Genomic DNA, 18,336 nt, shown 5'->3' on the forward strand with positions numbered 1-18,336 from the left:
GTTGTAAGATCGAATCCACGCAACGGAGTGAACTCCCGTCGCTTGTCCCAGATCCTGCCAAACTAGCCATTCGAAAGCATGTAAAAATGCAAGTAGATAAATAGGGACCACCTCAGTGGGAAGGTAACGGCGTTCCGTGTCTAGTCGTGCTGGCCATGTGACCACGGAAACTGTCTTCGGACAAACGCTGGTTATACAGCTTGGAAATGGGGATGAGCACCTACCCATAGAGTCGGACGCAACTGGACTAAATGTCAAGGGGAACCTTTACCTTATTCCTCAGAGTGACGTTTTTTAAAAGTCTGGTATGCTTATTGATCTTTGCCTTAACATTAGTTAAGGCCTGATAATTCATGTAGGATGCCTCTTTATTTATTGTTCATACTTTTTAAATATTGCTTTTTAATGAGGTTAACCACTGTCCTGTACTCCTTGTTTTCAGCTGTAAATATGATCTTTCATCCCTGCAAGCTGCCTAGGGTCCTTTCCAAGCAGAAAGGCGGGTTGAAAATGTTTGACATAAATGAATAAATAAGGATACGGTGGGGGGTGAATCCCCACTGGAGTCCTTCTGAAGACATTCCACTCAGTTTGGACTGAAATCAACCTCGTCCTGGCCCTCCAGGGCTTTCTTTAGGAGCCCAGCCCAGCCTTCTGTAGGGGTTCTTTTGGGGATTTGAACCCGGGGCCTTCCAAATTCAAGCAGAGGTTCCACCGATAACTCTGCAGCCCCTCTGCCAGCGGGGATTTGCCTCCCCCTCCCATATTTGAGGCAGCTCTGGAAGATGTAGTCCCCCCCCTCCCCAAAGCCCCGTCACCTGGAGGAGAAAAGGTCTGATCTGGTCTCACCTGGAGCTCTTCTGTTGCCCGGCTCAGGAGGAAGCCCTCGGCCAGGGCCACCGCCTGGGAGGTGCTCTCCGCCCCACACTCTCGCACCCAGCTCCCCATCGCCGGGGGCAGGACGGCCAGGAACTGCTCCAGCACCACCAGGTCCAGCATCTCTGCCTTGGTGCGCTTCTCGGGCTGCAGCCATCGGTGACAAGAGCCGTGGAGTCGGGCGCAGACCTCCCGGGGGCGGAGGTCCCCGAAGCGCCAGCCGGACTCCCCCTGGCCTGGTTCCTCCAGTGGCAGCGTGGTTCCTTCCCCACCACTGTCGTGCGGGACCCGGGCGTCCCCGGGAACGGTTCCAGCAGCTGCCCTCGGCTCTCCCATGTCGCGCTCCTGGGGCGATCGCGGTTCTGAAAGGACCTCCAACGACGGCTCCAGCATCCGCACTCCTTTCGGGCGGCCCCGATCCCTGGAAGGAGGAAGAGGAGGAGGAGGAGGGCAGACAGCGGAGCTCAGGTGCCTGGGGGGGGGGAAGAGGGCAGGCACCCCGGCCAGGGTACTTCCCCCCTCCCTCCCTCCTTTCCCACCCCCCCACCCCGTTTGCCTTCCCCCCCCCACGCGCATCCCCTTGGGAGTTCCTCTTTGCTCCGGATCAGCTCCAGGGAATTCCTTCTCTCTCTTCCTCCCACCCCCGCAAATAATAATAATAATAATAATAATAATAATAATAATAATAATAATAATAATAATAATAATAATAATAATAATAATAATAATAATAATAATAATAATAATAATAATCCCCACCTCCTTTCCCAACAGGCTGCAACGGCGCCTCCACTCCCCACTCCCCACCCCCCACCCTTAATGCAATTCTCCCGGCTTACCTTTCCCACGGCAAAACCGGTTTGACTCCGGTTCAGAGGCGAGCCCAGGAAGGAAAGGCTGGCCTCGGTGGGAGATGCAGCGAAGACCACCCCTTCCCCACCCTTCCTTCCGTCGGGATCTCCGGGACCCCTCCCCGGCCCTCCCCTCCCCGATCGCTCGGCAGGGGGCGCGCCGCTCCGGTTCCCCCGCGTGGGAAAATCCCGGCCTCTTTTCCCACGGGAGGGTGCGCGGCAGGAAGCAGGGGGCCTCCCTCCCTTCCTCCCCCCTTCCGGCCTCTCTAGGCAGCCCGACTCGGTCTCCCTCCACCCCCACTCACCTCCTGCCCGCCACCACCACCGCCCCACGCCGGGAAGCCGCCTTCCTCGCCCTTAGGAGTCCGGTTGTATTGCCGCTGATGATACACTTCGGGTTTCCCATCGAAGGCTCAAACGGGCGAATGGGAAGGGCCTGGGCGCGAGGGACGCCCCTCCGCCCCCTTCGCATGGGAACCGGAAAGGGAGCCTCTGCGTTCCACCTTGCAGCCCTCCTTATCTCTAAGGTCCCAGGCTCTCTTGTCTTTCTTTGTATGTTTTGCAAGGATAAACGTCCTCTTTCTTTTGGGGAGGAGGGAAGGGAGGGGGGGTTATGGCGTCCCCTCCCTCCTTTTCCATGGGGGTGTATATCTCGTGGCCCTTGGCCTGGGGGGGGGGCAGAGAGAGAGAGAGAGGGAGGGTCTGTTTGCCCCAGGTAGGATTCTGCTGGCTGGCCACCCTTTAAGGGCATGTAGGGATGGCTCCCTTTCAGTCTGGTCTCTCATCACCTGCTATTGCAGTTCTAAGAGGATGATGATGATCTAACCCAAGCAATACTAGCAGGTGTGTCCCCACCCCCCACTCCCAATCAATTCAGTGATGTCTCAAAATCCACCCAGTCCTTGCGTGTGGGTGCAAGAACAGGGCTGTTCATCCTGATCTGGCCTCTGGGATGGCTCGTTCGGTGGCCCCCTTTTTTGGTGCATGGCCTGAAGAGAAACCACCCACTTCATGCGGATGGAACCAGCCCCCACCCTGCCACCCTGATCCAGCCGGGTTCGAAAGCTTGCTCGTTTTTTAATATATTGAAGGAAATTCATGATCTGCTCTTGGTTTGGGATTTTAGTTTTCGGCATCACTCAGCCACCCAGCCTCGGCCATTTCTGCACCAACTCTGTGGCCGAGAAAGAAAACGAGCCTGCGGGCGAGCTCTCTTTCGCTTCTCGTCTCATTTTGGACACTCTTCCTGGGAGACAGGCAGGACCTCCTGGAAACTCAAGGCGAACAGCCATGACTTCCACTTAAACGGTTGGCGACTCTGGGCTAGGATGGATCAGTTTCCTGTGTTGCTGTATTCATGCTGGTGGGCACGGCCAAACCACGTCTAACATATGCAAAGTCCTGCCCTCAACAACCATTTCCTGGTCCTTCGTGGGCCATGTCCTTCTTCTCTGAAATCTCAACCTCCCACAATTCCCCAGACAGAATTCTCCGAGTTCCAGCTTCCGCGCCCAGACCTACGTTTTGCTCACCCGGAACATGGCCGATCTCGGAGGCCTGTGCCTCCCATTGTCAATGAATAGGAAGAGGGAGCTGCTGCAGGGCTTTCTGGGAGATGTAGTCTCGCTGCCCTTTAGGCACTATAGAGGGTAACACTCAAAGAACTATGTCTCCCAGGAAGCCTCACAGCAGCTTCTCTCCTTTGTTTTCCACAATAACAACAGGAAGTAAGGCGCTACTGCCTTTTGATCCAGGTGAACAAAATACAGACTGTGGGTTACAACTCTCAGAATTCTTTCTGGGGTATTCCTGAGCAATTCTGGGAGTTGAAGTTCATTCATCATCATAATCATCATCTTAGAATTGCAGAGCTGGAATGGACTCTATGGATCATTGAGTCCAGCTACTGTTAAGGAGGCTTCTTTGACAAATGGTACATTTTTACAAAGCACTACAGTCTTCTTGAATAAATCAGTTTATCTCATGTCTGGTTTTCCTCTTCTACTACTACTTTACCATATTTTTCCGTGTATAAAATGATACTTTTCCTAAAATAATTAGAGGAAAAAATTGAGGGTTGTTTTATACATGGAAGTAAGGCGGGGGGAGGAATCAAAGTGCTTTGATCCCTGCTTTCCCCCTACACTTTCCTTGCAAGAAAGTGAAGGGGGGAAAGCAATTCCTGCTTTCCCCCTACGCTTTTGTTGCAAAAAGTTGCTTTCCCCCCTCCATATTTTGCAAAGAAAATGGGAGGTGGGAAGCATTTTCCACGCAAGGAAATGGAGGGGGAAAGCAGGAATTGCTTCCCCCCACTACTTTCTTGCAAAGAAAGAAATTTTGGGTTAGAAAACCGGGGAGGGTCCTATACATGGGGGCATCTTATACAAGGAAAAATACAGTATGTTCCCATAGACTCAAATATGAGGGAGGTAAAAGCTTCAAACCAATTTTTCCTGTACTATGATCATTAAAAAAAAATATGCATCGCTGTGCACATCACTAGCTAACAATACCTAGCTCTGGAAATCGGAAATCTCAGGACCCTGCCACTAGATAATTCAAGATTTATGGCAAATGATCACCTAGACCAGTGGTTCCTAGCCTTGAGTAACTCAGGTATTCGTGGACTGCAATTCCCAGAAATCTACACCACCAGCTGTGCTGGCCAAGGTGTCTGAGAATTGCAGTCCAACTCATCACCTGGGTTATCCAAGTTCAGGAACCACTGACCAGGACTATATAAGACAATAGCCACTGCGTTATTATCAGCGAACCACATTTAATGCAATACCATATATATTTTGATAAGAAAATACAAATTTGGGCAAGAATTAAGGCACATGGAAATTTTGAAAAAAAACTCATACAGGCTGCTCGCTTAATAATCTTTGGGAAGGAATTGGAATCCTGTTAAGGCACAAAACCTGTTTCACAGACTATAAGTGACTCTGCATCCCAGTTAAGGGATGTTTGTTCAGGGAAGAGGTTGATCATCTAGGCCCCTTCCATGCAACACGAGATGAAAATCACAGGACAGTTTTCATAAATGACCTGGTCACACGCAAATGATCTTACACCTTAAAACTGTAGACAGTGACCAAAGCTCTTTCTCTACTCCAAGTATCTTTTGAAGGGTAACTCCCAAGAAGAATACTCTAATTTTGCACAGATGGCACAAAATTGGGTGGAATAGCTAATACCCTGGAGGATGGGAGGGGGGGAATTTTAAAAAGCACTGGGATGAAAACAACAGAATGAAATTCAACAGGGAAATGTGCAAAGTTCTACACCAGGGGAAAAAAAAAGAAACCAAATGTACAGTTTTGAGATGAGGGATACTTGGCTCAGCAATGCCGGGAGTGAGAAGGCTCTTGGAATTGTTTTAGATTAGGTAAAGGTAAAGGTTCCCCTTGACAATTTTTGTCCAGTCGTGTTCGACTCTAGGGGGCGGTGCTCATCCCCGTTTCCAAGCCGTAGAGCCAGCATTTTTGTCCGAAGACAATCTTCCGTGGTCACATGGCCAGTGCGACTTAGACACGGAACGTTGTTACCTTCCCACCGAGGTGGTCCCTATTTATCTACTAGCATTTGCATGCTTTCGAACCGCTAGGTTGGCAGGAGCTGGGACAAGCGACGGGCGCTCATTCCGTCGCGTGGATTCGATCTTACGACTGCTGGTCTTTTGACCCTGCAGCACAGGCTTCTGCGGTTTAGCCCGCAGCGCCACCACGTCCCTGTTTTAGATTACAAGTTTTTAAAAAAGCCAACAATTGTGATGTGGCTGCAAAAAAGGCAAACGCTATTTTCAGCTGCATTAATAGAAGTCTACAAATCCTGTGAAGAGCTAGTTCCCTTCTATTTGGCACTTCTTGGGCTTCAGCATGAGTTCTATGTCCAGTTCTAGATGCCAAACTTTAAGAAGGATGCTAGCAAACTGGAACAGGTTCAGAGGAGGGGGACAAGGATGATCAGGGAAATGAAGACCTGCGTGTAAACACTGAAAGAAGTGGCCATGTTTTGTTGTTGTTTAGTCGTTAAGTCGTGTCCGACTCTTCGTGACCCCATGGACCAGAGCATGCCAGGCCCTCCTGTCTTCCACTGCCTCCCGGAGTTGTGTCAAATTCATGTTGGTTGCTCCAATGACACTGTCCAGCCATCTCATCCTCTGTCATCTCCTTCTCCTCTTGCCCTCACACTTTCCTAACATCAGGGTCTTTTCCAAGGACTCTTTTCTTCTCATGAGATGGACAAAGTATTGGAGCCTCAGCTTCAGGATCTGTCCTTCCAGTGAGCACTCAGGGTTGATTTCCTTTAGAATGGATAGGTTTGTTCTCCTTGCAGTCCAGGGGATTCTCAAGAGGGCATGTTTAGCCTTCAGAAAAGAAGACTGAAGGGGTGATGTGATAGCACTTTTCAAAGACTTGAAAGGCAGTCCTACAGAGGAGGGGCAGGATCTGTTCTCGATCATTCCAGAATGCAGGACGCATTATAATGGGCTCATGTTACAGGAAGCCAGATTTTGGCTGAATATCTAGAAAAAGTTCTTAACTGTTAAGAGTAGTACGACAATGGAACCAAGGATCTTGCAAGGTGGTGAGTGCTCCAACACTGGAGGCATTCAAGAGAAAGGTAGGCAACCACCTGGAAGATATCCTTTGATTCGTATTCCCGCCTTGAGCAGGGGGTTGGCCTCGCTGGCCTTACAGGCCCCTTCCAACTCCAATTATTCTAGGATTCTATGTTTCCCAGGACTGGGGAAGTAACATCTTTTGTTACCTGATCTCAGAAATTATACACTGATTTTCCTGTTTGAATGCTCTGAGAGGATGTAAAGTGGGTGCCCCGCCTGAATCCCCTCCAAGGCTCCAAGAACATGGGGCTTTCTCGTCCCTGCCATGAATCCTTTTATGCCTCTTCAGCTGACACTGGTCATAAAAGCATTTCCCGCACTCCGGGCATTGGTGCGGCTTCTCTCCCGAGTGGATTTTCTGATGTCGGATGAGGTTCCGCTTCTGGCTGAAGCTCTTCCCACACTCCAAGCACTGGTAGGGCCTCTCTTCCGTGTGGACTCTCTGATGGGACGTGAGGCTCGAACTCTGACTGAAGCTTTTTCCACACTCCGGACACCGATACGGCTTTTCTCCCGTATGGATCCTTTGGTGTATCACGAGGTGATGCTTGTCGTAGAAGCTCTTGCTGCAGTGCACGCACTTATAGGATTTGTGTCCCGTGTGCATCCTCTGGTGGGAGGCAAGGTTGGCATGCCGCCGGAAGCTCTTCGCGCACTCCAGACATTTGTAGGGTTTCTCCCCCGTGTGCATCCTTTGGTGGATGAGGAGGTGCTGCTTATCGTAAAAGCTCTTGCCGCACTCGGAGCAGCCGAAAGGTTTCTCCCCCGCGTGGATCCTCCGGTGGGAGGTCAGGTTGGAATTCCGATGGAAGCTCTTTCCACACACCGAGCATTTGTAGGGTTTCTCCCCCGTGTGGATCCCCTCGTGGGAGGTGAGCTGCGAGCGCCGGATGAAACTCTTGCCACACACCAAGCACTTGTGAGGCTTATCCCTGGAGTGAATGAGCTGGTGCAGATTGAAGCCGGACTTATCGCAGAAGCTCCTGCTGCAGATGGAGCAGTGGTAGGGCTTCTCCCCTGTGTGTTTCCTGAGGTGGCAGGTGAGGTTGGTGCTCCGGTTGAAGCTCTTCCCGCACTCCGGACACTGGTACGGCTTCTCTCCGGTGTGGATCCTTTGGTGCGAGGTGAGGTACGCCAGCTGCCGGAAGCTCTTCCCGCACACCGGGCACTGGTGCGGCTTCTCTCCGGTGTGGATGCTTTGGTGGGAAGCCAGGTGCGAACTCTGCCGGAAGCTCTTCCCGCACTCGGAGCATTTATGCTGCTTCTGGCCCGTGTGGATCCTCTGGTGGACGTTGAGGTCTGACTTGTGGCTGAAAATTTTCTCACACACAGGACAGACGTTCCTTTTCTTCCCTTTGTGTCTGGCGTGCTGGGCCGGAACGCCATGTTTGCTGTTCATCTTGGGGGAAGACGCGTCCTGAGCCTTTTCTGTTGGGCTTCCCTCAGGTTGCTTTGGTCCCTCCTGATTTCCAAAGACCTCGTCCGTCTCCAGATGGTTGGTTTTCTCTGATGAGACCTCACATGGACCATCGCCAGGGTTGCCGTCCCCCCTGTTACCTGCTGAAGCAGATAGAGAGAGAGAAAGAGACAGAGAGAAGGTAAAGGTAAAAGTAAAGATTGTCATTGACATTTAGTCCAGTCGTGTCCGACTCTAGGGTGGTGCTCATCTCTGTTTCCAAGCCACAGAGCGAGTGTTTTGCCAAAGACAGTTTCCGTGGTCATGTGGCCAGTGTGACTTAGACACAGAACGTTGTTACCTTCCCACCGAGGTGGTGCCTATTTATCTACTCGCATTTTTACATGTGTTCGAACTGCTAGGTTGGCAGGAGCTGGGACAAGTCACAGGAGCTCACTCCGTTGCGTGGATTCGATCTTACGACTGCTTGGTCTTCTGACCCTGCAGCACAGAGGCTTCTGCGGTTTAACCTGCAGCAGCACCACGTCCGTGCCTAATTTACTGGTGCCACAACATGCGATTCTTATGCCAACTTCTAATACATGTCAGGTCCACGTTCAAGGCACCGGGGCCCGTGCATCTAGGAGTCCAACTACTACTTCGTAAAATGAGCAGTAGCAATCTGGGGTTGAGATTTAATGTGGTTTCCCTTACACCAAGGTAAATCAGCAATTGCATTCTGGCCTTGGAAAGGTTCAGGGTTCCCATGAACACCAAATCAGCCAAATGAAAGCACAGAAAAACAACAAAAACCCACAAAAAGAAATATTATGACACCGTTTTAAGGCTAATTCATTCTGGTGGTCACCAAACTGTAATCTGTAAAAGCTCACCAGGAGAAAAATCTGTTGGTCTTAATAGTGCTTCAATACTCTGGATTTTGTGTGGTTTTTTTTACCAGAACAGCACGGTGTCATGTTTCCAAAAAGGTCTACAAAAGATGAACACCTCAAGTTTTGTTATCAAAAGGCAATACAATGAAGCCCTTCTTAAAGGGTCACTTTTAGTCTATCTGTTCTCTCTCTCTCTCTCTTACTTACTTACTTACACACACACACACACACACAAACACAACATTTCCAGCTTTGTAGAACAAGCAAACAAGCAAAAAATCCCACTTTTTAACAGCTTTTTATATGACTTTGCTTCCCACAGACGTGTCCCATTATTCTGTGTCTCTCTTTATTTATCCAGGGATATTCCTATGAGTCTGGAGATCTGGGTCCAAATCTCCATTCCACCATGAAACTCAGAAGGTAACTCTGGGCCAATCACAGGTTGTTGGGTTTTTTTGGCAATGAAAGTAGGATGAGGAGCCCCTCCCTGAGAGGGGTGGGTGGCACTGTCAAAGGGGCCTCCGGGAAGGCTCTGCCAGCGGTCAAAGATGCACAGGGCTAAATGTGGGAGGTAGCACTAATATTCTTATCTCCAATCAGATCAGTGTTGGACTGTGTCCAATAGGAATGAATGAACTGTAAGACTGCTAAGGGGAACAATTCCAAGCACTGAAAAATAGAGATAAAATGGTTTCCTTCACAGCAGACAGCATGAAAGAAAGAAAAAAGACCAGACCAAAGGTTAAAAACAAATAGCCTGAGTCCTGTTGTGCAGTTATACCAAAGGTGTAACTTTTGGAGGCAAACTGCAGTAAGTTAAGAAATCTACGCAGGAATCCTCGGCTGCATACCAAGCCCCAAACAACTCAGCCTGCGACACAGAATGGCTTTGGAGATTTCTCTGCAAGAGGACTTGGGCCAAAGATGGAGAAAAAAAATATGATGACACCTTACGGTCCTGCCAGACAGACAGAGCTCAATTCTGGGAAGGCTGCGCTGGTCTTCTTGCTCACCTATGCTTGCAAGGAAACACTTAGAACAGAAAAGGGGGGGGGGCTTACCCAAAGAGGCCACACTCCTGGAATTCTCCAGCATGACCTCCCGATGCAGCGCCTTCTGGGCCGCCCCCAGCAGCGCCCACTCTGCGTTGGTGAAGTAGACCGCCACTTCTTCAAAGGACACGGAGCTCTGAAAGAGGAAGGAAAAGTCGTTTCTCTTCCCCCCATTAACAGACGGGACCAGAAAAGGGGTGAAAATCCCCTTGTCCTTCACTCATCACCCACCAAAGAGAAGTCTGCAAGGGAGACTCCCCAACCTCTGCGGGAGAGAAGAGGCTTCGCTCCCAGCTTCCATCTAACAGAATTTAGATAGGATTATCAAATTTGCAGATGATACTACACTAGTGGGACTTATCTCTGGGGATGATGAGTCTGCGTATCGGGACGAGGTATTACAGCTATCCCGCTGGTGCAAAAAAAATAATCTTTTATTTAACATCCAAAAAACCAAGGAATTCATAGTGGACTATAGGAAAAAAAGAGCAGACATTCAGCCACTGTATATAGATGGAGTTTGTGTGGAACAGGTGGTTGAATGTAAGTTTCTTGGGACTATCATAACAAATGACCTGACTTGGAGTGCAAACACCGCTGCGTTAATCAGGAAGGCACAACAACGGTTGTATTTTCTAAGGATTCTTAGAAAGCAACAATTGACTGAGAGTTTGTTAATCACCTTCTATCGGAGTTCAATTGAGAGTATATTATCCTACTGTCTCTGTGTATGGTTCACGAGCTGCACAGTGGCAGAGAAAAAGGCAATTCAAGGGGTGATCAAGACGGCCCAAAACATCATTGGCTGTTCACTCCCCTCTTTGGAAGAATTGTATAAGAACAGATGTAAGAGGAAGATATCTAACATACTGAAAGACTCCTCTCATCCGGGATATCAGCTCTTTAAACTATTACCATCAGGAAGGAGATTCAGGGTATTGAAAGCAAGGACAAGCAGATTCAAGAACAGTTTTTACCCAAGTGCAGTATTGAGTTTAAATGCGGGGCCATAAGTTTTTGGTGGACTTTTTAATTGCTGAGAGAAAACGGGGTATCTATATTTGGATGGTGAAAGTTGTGTATATTTTAACTTTTTTTTGTAGTGTTGTCCAGTTTTACCTTGGGGAAGAGCACCTCATTTCGTTGCACCCACTTGTGAGCGCAATGACAAATAAATTTCTTATGTCTCTTATGTCTTATGTCTAACAGAATTTGTCTTAAGTCAGGGGAGTGGCTGAGACTGGGGACCAGAGTTTGAAGGGGAGAACGAAAGAGCCGGGTCCCTTTGCCCTTTGCTGCAACTTTGAGTGACAATTTTGGTGCAGGAAAAAAACATTAGAAGGAGAACAAGGAATAATGGCTTGTTGGACAGGGAGTCTCAGATCCTCTTTCAGGCCTGGGTGAGAAAACACAGGGATGACGGCCCAGAGATTGGAAACCTTATCTGGTAAGAACGTTAAAGAGGACCTCATCTTCCAGAGAGGAGGGCAGAAAGCTCTCTGTGATCAAGCTGGGAAAACCTCTGTGGGCCTCCCCACGGCTTTTCTCAGCTTCCCTGCCCCCCACATTCCATGCCCACCTGCAGGTTTATTCTTGCACTACAAAACTGACCATCGGGACCCATTTGAAGCAGGGTGGGCAAGGGTCTCCTCTGCCTTCTGTGATATGAGAACCTAAGAAGATGAGCCCTCTTGGATCAGGCTAAGGGCCCAATCTAGTCCAGCTTCCTGTATCTCACAGGGCCCCCACCAGATGCCTCTGGAAGTACACGAGGCAACGAGATCCCTATCTCCTGGTCCCCCTCCCCTGCATCTGGCATTTGGAGGTCCCTTCCTTTTAAACCTGGAGATTATACCTCCCCATCATGGCTTGTAACCTGCGATAGACTTTTCCTCCACAAATCTGTCCAATCCCCTTTTCAAGGCCTCTAGGCCAGATGCTATCACCCCGTCCTGTGGCAATGAGTTCCACAGACTAACAACACGCTGAGTAAAGAAATATTTTCTTTGGTCTGTTGTTACTCTCCCAACACTCCATTGGATTGGATGTCCCCTGATTCTAGTATTGTGTGAGAGGGAAAAGAGCTTCCCTCGATCCACTTGATCCATCCCCAGCAGAATTTGAGACGTCTCCATCGTGTCCCCCCTCAGGCACCTTTTCTCTAGACTCAAGAGCCCCAAACACTGTAGCTTTTCCTCGTAAGGCAGGTGCCCCAGCCCAGTCATCATTTGAGTCACTCTCTTCTCCACCTTTTCCAGTTCGATCCTGTCTTTTTTGAGGAGCAGTAACCAGGACTGTACACAATACTCCAGGTGTGGCCTTACCAGCATTTTGTACAATGGCATTAGAATGTTGGCTGTTTTATTTTCAATTCCCCTTTTAATGAAACATGTTCCTTAATTGTGGCCGAGGTCCACCACCGTTCCCTCCACCTGGGTCCACCTTTGAGGAGCTCCCTAAAACCCTCCTGCTTCCAAAGGCGGCAGCCTTTCCTGTCTGTGGGTCATCCCTGGGGAATGGTTATTGCACCGACCTTACACATGACCAGGGAATTAACTTCTCGGCGCAGTGCCAAGTCAATGGAGATTCTGCTTCCAGTGTCTTTTAAAAATGTGCCGCTTCTATGCTGCCCCATAGTGCTGAAAGCACTCTCTGGGCAGTTTACAAGTTAATTCTGCACGCTACACATTCCCAGTCTACCCACCTCAGAAGGATGGAAGGGCGAGTCGACCTTGAATCGGCAACCTGGGATTGAACTCAAATCGTGAGCAGAGTTTTGGCTGCAGTACTGCAGTTTAACCACCGCTCCAAGAGACTTTGAACAACAACAAAAAAGAGATATGTTTTCTGTGGTTTAAAAAAGAGCAACATATCCCAACGTGGCTTCCCTGTTAAAATGAGATTGAACAAAGGGCTGTTTGCGGAACTTAGAACATGGCTGGGAGCGGGTCAGAAAGAAAAGACCTAGGCTTGGAACGTGAGCTTAGGAAGGAAGAAGGAGAAAAGACCAAGTTTTTGACCCACTTCACCTACCAGATCTGGCCGCCCGAGCGAGGCTCCTGCTTCGGCGGGAGTCTGTGGCACCACTCCGTTCTCTGTGAAGAAGACAAAAGAGAGAGAAACGTGACTTTTTAGAACGGGTGCAAAGAGACGCGAGGAGAGGCCAAAGGCAGGCGCCTCTCTCTCTCATACACACAGAGAGAGACATGCAAAGTGTTTCTGACCAAACCCAGCCTCTGTACTGTTGGCATCTGTGAGAAGGCCACCGGGGAGCAAGGGAGAGAAAGGGTCTGACATTTCCTCAGGAAATTCACAGGTCTCTCAAAGGAGACGGAAGGAATCGCTTTACCCCACAAGGCGCCATGAGTTCTGTTCTCCTGTGAGGAATCCCCCAAAAGCGGCTTCTGGCAGTGGATGGAGAAATCTTCCCAGGCCTCGGGGGATGCCGCCGCCTCCGGGATCGGCTCCTGCCCCTGAAACAGAACCACCAGGATGCTCAGGAAGGAAGGAAAGGACGAGGAAGAGTGCAAATCAAGGTGGGCCTTCTCCTCTTCCTTCTCCGAACTCCACAAGCCCATTAACATCTGGGGAGTCCACTTTGAGACCCATGGTTCTAGAGTGTCAGATTCAGCAGCTCTCCCAGGGAACAATCTGCTTTCAACAAACAGCAAAATCTCTCTCTCATCTAAGATTAGGAAAGGATCACGCGGAAGGATCAAGGGGTTGCATGCGTGGACTTATTTCACCTGCTCCTGCTCCTCCATCACCTGTTCCTTTTCCTCCTCCACCTGACTCAGGAGGAAGCCCTCGGCCAGGGCCACTGCTTGGGAGGTGCTCTCCGCCCCACACTCCCGGACCCAGCTCCCCATCGCCGGGGGCAGGACGGCCAGGAACTGCTCCAGCACCACCAGGTCCAGCATCTCCGCCTTGGTGCGCTTCTCGGGCCGCAGCCACCGGCGACAAGAGCCGTGGAGTCGGGCGCAGACCTCCCGGGGTCCCTCGGCCTCCTGGTAGCGGACGTTCCTGAACCGCTGGCGCTCTGCCTCTGAGCCGGAGGTCTCTCCTCGAAGGATCTTCTGAACCGTTTCCCTGTAGAACAGGCTGTTGCTTCCAGCCTCTGGGCCTTTTCCATCTCTCTTCCCAGCCGGACTTTGTGTATCCATTTCTGAAGGGCATAAAAACGTCTTCACAAGGTCTGTGACGAATAAATTTCTTTCCCTGCCACTTCCTTGTGATTTGCAGAAAAATTCCAGTCAGTTAATGACAGTAAAAGGCTGCAGCAGAAAGCACGGAATCTTGTGGTTTCCTAAAGTGGGCTTTTGTTGTTTAGTTGTTCAGTCGTGTCCGACTCTTCGTGACCCCATGGACCAGAGCGCACCAGGCCCTCCTGTCTTCCACTGCCTCCCGGAGTTGGATCACGTTCATGTTGGTACCTTCAAGTGGGCTAACAAAACTCTACTGGGCATCAATTTTGTTTTGGAGGGGCGAGGGAAGGAGAGGGGGCCGCAGTCCACCAAGCCTGATTCTTCTTGCACCACAAAATTCATTGAAGATACTGTATTTGCAAACAAGCAAGAAGGCACTTCCAGATGATAAGAAAGGACCTTTCCAGTTGTTAGGCAGAACTTTTCCTACAGAAGAGAAATGAAACGTATGAAACAGACATATCGATTTAGGAACATTCTCCCCCACTTTTATCCTTCTCCTGAAGACTCGGACCCCACGTTTCCTGAATAGTTATCATTCCAAAGCTATAATTTCACTTAATAATGAACTTAAAGACCACCAGTTGTGAACAGTTGGACAGTGTTGCTTAGCCTGCGGTGTAGATGTTTGTTTTAATGGGTGGGGAGTGTTTGGGGATTTTTATGTGTGTGCATGCAGTCTGGTCTCTGGGTGCCTGTGTGAATTTCGTTGTATGTGTATATTATGTATAGACTTACAATGACAATAAATTTATTTTTAAAAAGTGACCCCCTTTTAAAACCTGACAAAACCAACATCTCTAACCAGCAGGAATGTCTGCCTGGTTAACTGCTCTTCAAATATAAAATGCTGTTGGTACCGGACCGTTTTCTTCGGCAGCAGCTTTCTCAAAGGGGTTTGAGGGGGGCTGCAGTCCTCGCGGGCTTCTCCCGAACAAAGCTGCGCCAGCCTTCAAGGCGCCACAGCTCTCTTCGTCACCCTTCGGGACGAAGACTCCTTTGTGACTCCAAAGCTGGTCAAGGAGGCGCTGTCCAAGCTCTGCCTTTGACTCCAGGGCAAAAAGGGGTGCCCTGGCTCTTCTGTCTCCGCTCCTCCTTCCCAAGATGGGGCTTCCGGATCTCCAAACCCCCCCCCCCCCCATTTTTCTGCTAACTTTTAAAAACTGAGCTTGAACGTGGGAGGAAGAAGGGAGGCGGCGGCGGCGCGCGTGCGGGGGGGGGATTCCTTTCAGCACCGGCTGAACAGCTGGGCATCCAACCCTGCCCACGCAAGGCGGGTGCTCTGCAAAATGTGGACCCCCCCCCCCAAATAAGACATCATCACCTGCTTGGCTTGCACGCAGCGTTGTCTTTCGCACCGATCCGTCTCCCCCTGTTTGCCCCAAAGACACCCACAAACCCCGCGCACCGCACCCGGCACCCAGTCCAAAGGGCCAGACTTGTTTTTCGGGAGTTTTTCTGTAAAATCCCCCCCCCAAAAAAACCAAAAACTTGGGGAGGAAGTGACGTTTCCAAAAGCCTCTCTAGGAAGGAAAAACAGTGACTTTAACTCTTGGAGAGCTAGATCCAGACACGTCAAAGAGGGTAGCAAGCAAGACAGACGCTTGGGAGCGTTAAAAGTTTTACTTGATTCGGAGAAATTCGGGTATCTCAGTGTTTCCCGGCCACCCAACTCTCTCTCTCTCTCTCTCTCTCTGTGTGTGTCTCTGTCTCTCATTCTTTCTCTTTGTGTGTGTGCGTGCGTGAGCGTACGTGTGGAATTTGCAAAGACTTCTTGAAATAGAGTGGGGGGGGGGGGGTCTTTTTTGCTGCCTCCAGGACACTTTGGGAGTTATAGAGTGAAAAGCCAGGTACCTGGAAAGGTATTTGAAGGGAGAATTGTGTATTAAATCCCTCGCCTTATTTTATTTTATCTTTGTCTGGGTCTCTCTCTCACCGTGGGAAAAAAGCGTGGGATTTTCCCACGCTCCGGGCGGGACAGGAGCATCTGTGCGCCTCCGCTTCCCTGGAGAATCGGGTGGGCGCAAAGTGCGCTGGAGGAAAAGGGCACGTGGGTCCGAGGGGAGGTCGAGGCGGCAAAAGAAGGCAACGTAGACGTCGGCAAGTGTGTGTGTGTGGGGACAAGTGAGGTTTCTAGCCCCCTCCCCCAGATCCAGGATGGGTTTATCAACGATGATGCGCAGAGAGAAAGACGCGGTGTCGCCTGCGTGTTATTCATGTATATGATGCTCACCTACAACCAGGCAGGTTCCCTCCCAGCCCGTGTAAGAGCTCAGTTGTTTTCTTTTTTCACCACAAAAACTGGCATGAAACGGAATGGGCTACTTCTGCCTTGTGATCTTATCACTTCTATGTTTGGAAAACAAACAAATTTTTCCCCAGTTGTAGTTTAATACTTCAACTTTTACTGCACCTCTCTGAGGCACATTTCAAAAGAACTTTTCAATTCTAGGGCATAAAATCAATTCCTTGAATTCTAAAACTCCAACCCATTGTAGAAACCGAATCTTCTCTCAGAATCAAGGCAAACGAAGGCCTGAAAGGCCCCAGAGCAGTCAACATCTACAAAAAGAAAAATTACATGTGAGTGCGAATGAAGGGGACTCTGAACCTCAAGAAATAATTGCTTTTTGCTCCACTGATGCCCCTAATTCTCCTGCATTATGTCTGGCCTCTTTACCTTCACCCCTAAAATTCAGTTCTGTGTTGGCAGATGGCAAGCTGGGAGAGAAAGTGTATTGCACTTTATTTTCTTTGTTTCCAGCAAGTAAAGTGTGGCACACGGTGTGACCAGAGCATCTTATCAGGGTAAATCATTTCATACTTTCACGGCCTGGAGTCACCGAAAGCATCCAACTTTGTATCCTGTCCACTCTCTTCCCTTGTCTTCCAGCTCGTCCAGAGCCTTGTTGCCACAGAGATCCTGCCTCTGTTTTTTCCCTGCTCATTCCATCATGCAAAAGGTCCAGCCTGGGAGAAAATCCTCAGCCCTTTTTGCCAACAGGAAACGGTCCGTTGTGCTGCGGATGTAGCAAACCAAAAGTTTTCCTCGATGCCCTTCCAGAGGCCGACCATTCCACAGGTCAGCCATCGGGTCCACAGGCCACACCTCTGCAGGCCACTTCAGGCCACATGTCCACAAGCTCTTTGTCCGATGTACCCCTTTTACCTACAAGCTGGACCTGATTTAACCTGTGGCACACCATGTCTCAGGGCCCTGTCGTTCCTGAGACAAGAAAGAAGAAAAGGAAGGAGCCCATGACCCCTGGGGGACCAGGAAAAGTGGTGTGCACAGGATCTTTTGAATGCGGACAATAGTTGTGGGGAAAGGATGCAAGGACTTGCCTGGGTCAACCCCCCCCACTTCCAGCCCCCAAAGAATGGCCTTTCTGGCTCAGAAGGAAGAGATCTCTGTGGTCCTTTGACATCACACCCTCCCTCCATCATTCCAGCTGGCCTGCGGTGCCTTTCCTTTAAGCAGGCATCCTCCAGACAGATCAAACCACACCTTTTTTTCTTTTAATTTTTATTTATCTAAACTTGTACCCCTACCTAATTAGTGGACATGCCTCTACTCTGGGCGGCTTCCAGGAAATAACAAAAACATACTATACAACAATTTTTTTAAAAAAAAATCAAGCCTATTTAAAAAAAACTCTTTGGGCCAGCATAAACTGGGGGTGAAATTTGGGAAAGCCTGGGTAAAGAGCCATGTTTTGGAAGCTTAGCAGGGCTGAGGGCCAATTGAACCTCCACAGGAAGGGAATTCAAACTCCCATTATCCTGCAGCCAACACAGTTATAGAGGGTGATGGGAACTGCCCTCTGGCAGCTATGACGGGGTGCGTGGGTGGGAGGGCAGTGGGTTAGGTCACATCCTGCAAATTATCAAAGGGAACTCAGCTCCTTTGTGTTCTCTGTCTCTGACGCCACCAGGTCTGATGGACACTGAGGGACATCAAGGAATCATTCCAGCCATGGCTAAACTCCTCCCTTAAAGAGGATCTGGAGAAGAGACCAGCAGAATATTGAAATGTGGATGATGAATATTGCCGCTCAAGAGCTGTGCTGGCGGCTGCTGGTCAAGGGGGCTGCGGGTGTCACCGCCGGGATGGGAGTCTGAAGGCCCCTTCATATCCCTTGCAGGAAAACCAGCACAAGTGAGGGGCTTTGGGGGAGCTGGCCCGGCCCCTGGGGCCTTGGAGAGGTAGCGAATACACACTCCGGCTCCAAAATGGCTTCAGCACGTGGGACAGCCCCCCCCAACCTTGTTTTATTGTAGCCGAACTTTTCAGAGTCGCTTGACATGAAGTTGAGCCTTGTGGGAAGGGCGGCAATCAGCTGGAGGAAAGAGCAGAACCTTGCCCAGTCCAGAGGACGCGGGGCTTACATCTGACATCCATCTTCCCTTCCTCCCCTTCTCAACCTCGT

At 49.9% G+C, this 18,336-nt stretch overlaps 1 protein-coding gene across 1 annotated transcript in view; it reads right to left on the minus strand.

The window, feature by feature from the left end:
• Positions 1 to 15,422, minus strand: part of LOC110090810 (uncharacterized) — a 36,293-nt gene extending 20,871 nt beyond the window's left edge. Inside the window, exons 1-7 of the mRNA XM_078386427.1 lie at positions 15,231 to 15,422; positions 13,448 to 14,332; positions 13,051 to 13,174; positions 12,735 to 12,796; positions 9,711 to 9,837; positions 6,504 to 7,917; positions 850 to 1,297 (exon numbers count right to left, since the gene is read on the minus strand). Coding sequence (XP_078242553.1) covers positions 850 to 1,297; positions 6,504 to 7,917; positions 9,711 to 9,837; positions 12,735 to 12,796; positions 13,051 to 13,174; positions 13,448 to 13,864 — 2,592 coding nt within the window. The 5' untranslated portion in view covers positions 13,865 to 14,332; positions 15,231 to 15,422. The remainder of the gene's footprint in view (positions 1 to 849; positions 1,298 to 6,503; positions 7,918 to 9,710; positions 9,838 to 12,734; positions 12,797 to 13,050; positions 13,175 to 13,447; positions 14,333 to 15,230) is intronic.
• Positions 15,423 to 18,336: the final 2,914 nt, after the last annotated feature.

This window comes from Pogona vitticeps, chromosome 2 (genome assembly GCF_051106095.1).
Source record: "Pogona vitticeps strain Pit_001003342236 chromosome 2, PviZW2.1, whole genome shotgun sequence".
NCBI classification, from domain to species: domain Eukaryota; kingdom Metazoa; phylum Chordata; class Lepidosauria; order Squamata; family Agamidae; genus Pogona; species Pogona vitticeps.